Source organism: Anneissia japonica, unplaced genomic scaffold, assembly GCF_011630105.1.
Source record: "Anneissia japonica isolate Jap-2015-1 unplaced genomic scaffold, ASM1163010v1 scaffold287929_len176311_cov113, whole genome shotgun sequence".
In the NCBI taxonomy this organism is placed as follows: Eukaryota; Metazoa; Echinodermata; class Crinoidea; order Comatulida; family Comatulidae; genus Anneissia; species Anneissia japonica.
In genome coordinates, this window is record NW_022725659.1 from 24,732 (window position 1) to 29,262 (window position 4,531).

The following is a 4,531-nucleotide window of genomic DNA, read 5'->3' on the forward strand; positions in this document are numbered from 1 at the left end:
GTGCACCAAAGGTCACAACAAGAACATTTCTACCCCAATCCTGCCATTTGAACCAAAATTTGCTTTCTTGCAATATTAAAAAATATTGTTATTATCCATTGAGGTTGACATTACCAGTATTTAATAGTATATAACATACAAGTATTTCATGTTTAAATTTACAATTGAAATTTAATAATTAATCCATATATTTACTTATGTATATTATTAGCTCATCACTGACAATACTTTTAAGGTAACAACAAATCTTTTTATCTTCCAGATGTCTAGGGACCACCCAACACTTGAAGGACAAATACGGTGGAGGCTATCTCTTAGAAGCTAAGCTGAACCTTGTTGCTTTCGCAAGGGGGGCCGGGGACACGACAGCCCTCCTGGAAGATAAACTGACAAAGTTCATCCGACATGTGCGTACCTTCTTCCCCAGCGCTGAAGTCATTGAGTGCTTTTCAGAACGTGTGACTATAAAAGTACCGAGAGATGAAGTGAACTCGCTGGCTAAAGTTTTTGAGATCATGCAAGAAGGTGGGCTTAAGATGGGACTTGCCATGCCAAATCCAGCATCAGCGACTAAAACATGAAATTTTACTTTTTAATATACTTCATATTATAAGCTTTAGAAAGATGGTTATTTACTGGAATTAAATTATTATTGCCAAAGTTATGAGTAGATTTAACAGCGATAGTATGCTGGTGTTGGAATGGCAAGCATCATATATATGTTATTTTGCACAATATAAATGATTAACCTTTAACCTTTATGTGTCAATAATACATTTAATGTATTAATATATTAATTTAAAGTTACAGTCTTATATTTAAATAGGTTACTTGCTTTAAATTATTATCAAGAGAGAAAAGAAGATAATAAGGGAAAAAATAATGTATTACATTCTAAGTGCTTCATTTTAAAAAGAGTGTTGATAAAATACATTCTGTATGCTGTATATTCTTTTTACTGTATTAAAATACCTTATGTGTTATGTTGTTATATTAATGCAAATAATTTTTAAAAAATAAATAAAAACAAAGGTGGGTAGGTTTTAAAAGTACTAACATAGTAGTACTCTCCACATTTGGTCATGTGATCGTGTAGTGTGAGCCAATTATAATCCTGCATATTTCCTAGTACCATATTTATTGAGGGGATAAGCTAAATATGTGAAACAATACGATGCCTTATAAGGGAGCGAAGATGTTTTTAGTTGGGAGAAAATTTCCTGTACTGTCAGGATTTAAACCCATGTGGCAGCTACCGTGTGTGCTGGGAACTGTGAAGATCGTTTCAGATCTGCATACAAGTTTACAATAGTGCACCGTCTTTTGGATAAGAATTTTAAGGTATTGATCTTGTGTAAAACATGGTCCACGTGCATGTTAAAGAATGCTGTGCATTCTCAGAAAAGACTAGGATTATTGAAATCTCGTTTATTGCCCAATTTACCACCGAGAAGATCCGCTGAACAAGTGTTTGGACTTACAGTAGCGTTTCATACTCTGTGCGTTTTACCCCAAAAATTCTGTGTCTCGCACTTATAATAACGTTTGTGAGAAATTTGAACCAGGTCTCTTATAATTGAAAGTCAAGTATCATAACTACCTAGATATCCAATCTAATTATTATTTTGTTTTATTCCTTTGCAGGAAAATCTGAGTTTGAAATTGAAGAATACAGCTTTAGTCAATCCACCCTTGAACAGGTAAGTAGGCATCTGCTTTATGAAATCTTTTAATTTTTTCAGTCAGAAAAAAAAAATTTTTCTTATCCTAGACAGTATATACAGGGGGGTCACAAGTTGGAAGAAGCCACTTCTGTGAGACCTGTTTATATGAAGAGCTTTCTTAACATATTTAATGGACCAGTAACACCAGGGTAACTCCCTACTCTTCTCAAAGGATGTACTGGGTTCTTTAAAGTGCACACGAGCCAATTGTGTACAAAAGGGCCTATGGTTTATAGTCCGTATCCGAGAAGACTTGTTCCACCACCGGAACCATAGACGGGGTGCCGTTCGCCAATATTATTGCTGTATGTCCCAGTTCTCCTGTCTTGACCGCTCATCCCCAGTCCGGCCACAGAAGGAGCGTTTACCACACTACGTAAGCAAGATCATACACACTAGCTACTGTACGTAGTAACTCGAGAAGAAGATGAACGCATCTAATGGTAGGGGGTAAAGGTAGGAGAATAACCCATAACTCGCGGAATCATTGTGCTGAATTGTGTATGGGCGTGGTCCATGACTACCTAGCGGCTGTAAAGAGGCACATATAGTAGCTACATGTCCGCATAAATCCACAACGATTCTATTTTGTTGTGATACCCATCGGTGCTGACTTCTGAGAGGCAATTAATAATACAGTAGTAAAAACCTGCAAATATCGTGAATTTGCAGAAGATGGGTTATTATCCGGAAGCCTTCCCAATTTCTAGGAGACTCCTGGGTGTTGGGGAAGACTTTGGATTCCTGGTATATATGGTATAATCTAATTAATTGATTACATAGTTAATTTGTACATACTTTGTTATTTTATTATATTTGTTATACTTTTTATATACTGTAGTTATTTTTATATATACTTAGTTGTATTTATGTGTTTACTTTTTTTTAGGTATTCATAGAGTTCGCTAAGCAACAAGAAGAGATTGATGAGGAAAATGAAGAGCCTACACAGGAGAATGAAATCCACCGATCAAGGAGAGTCCAGCCTAAACCACAAAGACAATACTCACAAATATCAGTTAACTAAATATAAATGGTTGCTGGGATACTATATCAACTCCTTGTTGTTCAATAATTTGTCGGCTCACTATATTAAAGCAGAGGAACACTCTCACGCAGGAGAGATTCTACCATACAACAGATAAAATTCATTTTAAAAAAGAGATAATAGTAATGGAATTAAAAAAAAAAAAAAAAAAAACCTAGTTAAAGTTTGTTCATGGTTGCCTAGATCACTGTTCAGAAATATGTGGTTTCGGAGATAATGGCCAAAACATGTTGGAATGTCAAATTTTTCGAAATCTATTTTAAACTAAATTTCATTTATATATACATCATGCTGTGTTTTGTTATTTTTCTCATTTCTGACATTAAAACAACTTTTATTAATGATTTAGTGATAGTCTCTACCTGAGAAATGGGTGAAAAATTTGAAGGCTGATTTCTCAAAAACTGTACTTTAAACAGCTTTATGTTTAAACTTCTGTAACTTCATAACAAAATGTCGGATTTAAATGGTTCTTCTACCATTTCATAACTATTAATTTACTGCTTAACCCTGTATTAATAACTATTTAATGTAATCATTGCCTAGATAATGTATGTATGGCCCTGACACATCATTTGTTATATGTTTTCTAGTATTGTATGTGATTTCAGTGGTTTAATGGTATTGTATTAATATATTTTATTTGTGATCATGCATTGAGTGCAATTCAGTGATTTTTAATAATTGTCTTTCATCGTATTTACAAATCTACTTCTGAATCTATATTTTTTAATTATGTAATATTGATTAATTATAATAATATTTTTGCTACATTTTTACATTTATTTAATATAATAAATGCAATTTAAATATTTTTTAATATTGAAGCTGCGAGTATATGGTCATGGTACCTGAGTTGTGTGGCCGCTACCAAAATTTGACACTTCTAGAAAAACCTTCATGCACTGTTATTATACCACTTTATGCTAAGTTTTGATATTAATTTCTACAGATATTAGTGTTAGGCCATCAAAAAACAAGGGGTTTTCTAGTTAAAAATGGTAGGCTGGCTGCACATTATAAGGTGGTCATGGGCAGAAAAAAAAGATTGATCACCATCGGGCTGCACTTTTCTCACCTTTGCACTAGAAGCTAAGCATTAGGCCTATTGCCTGATAGTCATGTGTTGACACATCATTTTTAAGTATTGTTTATTTTATTGCATGCAATATGCATTTGTGATATTTAGAATAGTTTTTAGGTAGTTTGTATTTTCATATTCATTTTACCTAATATTAAAAATCTGGGTCTGCATGTTTAGTTTGGTTTATATACAGTGGTATAGGCCAATTCATTTTAGTTACAAATACATATTATCAATTGTGTTAACTTATATATGTGTTATCAAGTTGGTTTTTTTTAAATTAAAACTGTAAAATTGTATACTTCAATTCATAATTCAAAGCCATTCAAATCCTGTCTCTTATACACATCTAGATGTGTATAAGAGACAGGTGTTTGGACTTACAGTAGCGTTTCATACTTTGTGCGTTTTACTCCAAAAATTCTGTGTCTCGCACTTAACCTGTCTCTTATACACATCTGGGCTCTTCTCATAAAGCCTTGAAATAACATCAACAATAATAATAATTTTAGTAACAATAACAACAGTGACAATAATAATAAAAATAATAAAATAATAAAAATGATAGTAATAATAATAATAATGATAATAATAATAATAATAATAGTAATAACAATAATAATAATAATAATAATAATAATAATAATAATAATAATAATAATAATAATAATAACA

The 4,531-nt window shown here is 32.3% G+C and overlaps 1 protein-coding gene across 1 annotated transcript in view; it reads left to right on the top strand.

Annotated features, from left to right (window-relative positions):
* LOC117112775 (ATP-binding cassette sub-family A member 5-like) overlaps positions 1-4,171 on the top strand; it is a 26,737-nt gene extending 22,566 nt beyond the window's left edge. The window contains exons 23-25 of the mRNA XM_033255943.1: positions 263-525; positions 1,645-1,700; positions 2,614-4,171. Coding sequence (XP_033111834.1) covers positions 263-525; positions 1,645-1,700; positions 2,614-2,751 — 457 coding nt within the window. The 3' untranslated portion in view covers positions 2,752-4,171. The remainder of the gene's footprint in view (positions 1-262; positions 526-1,644; positions 1,701-2,613) is intronic.
* Positions 4,172-4,531: the final 360 nt, after the last annotated feature.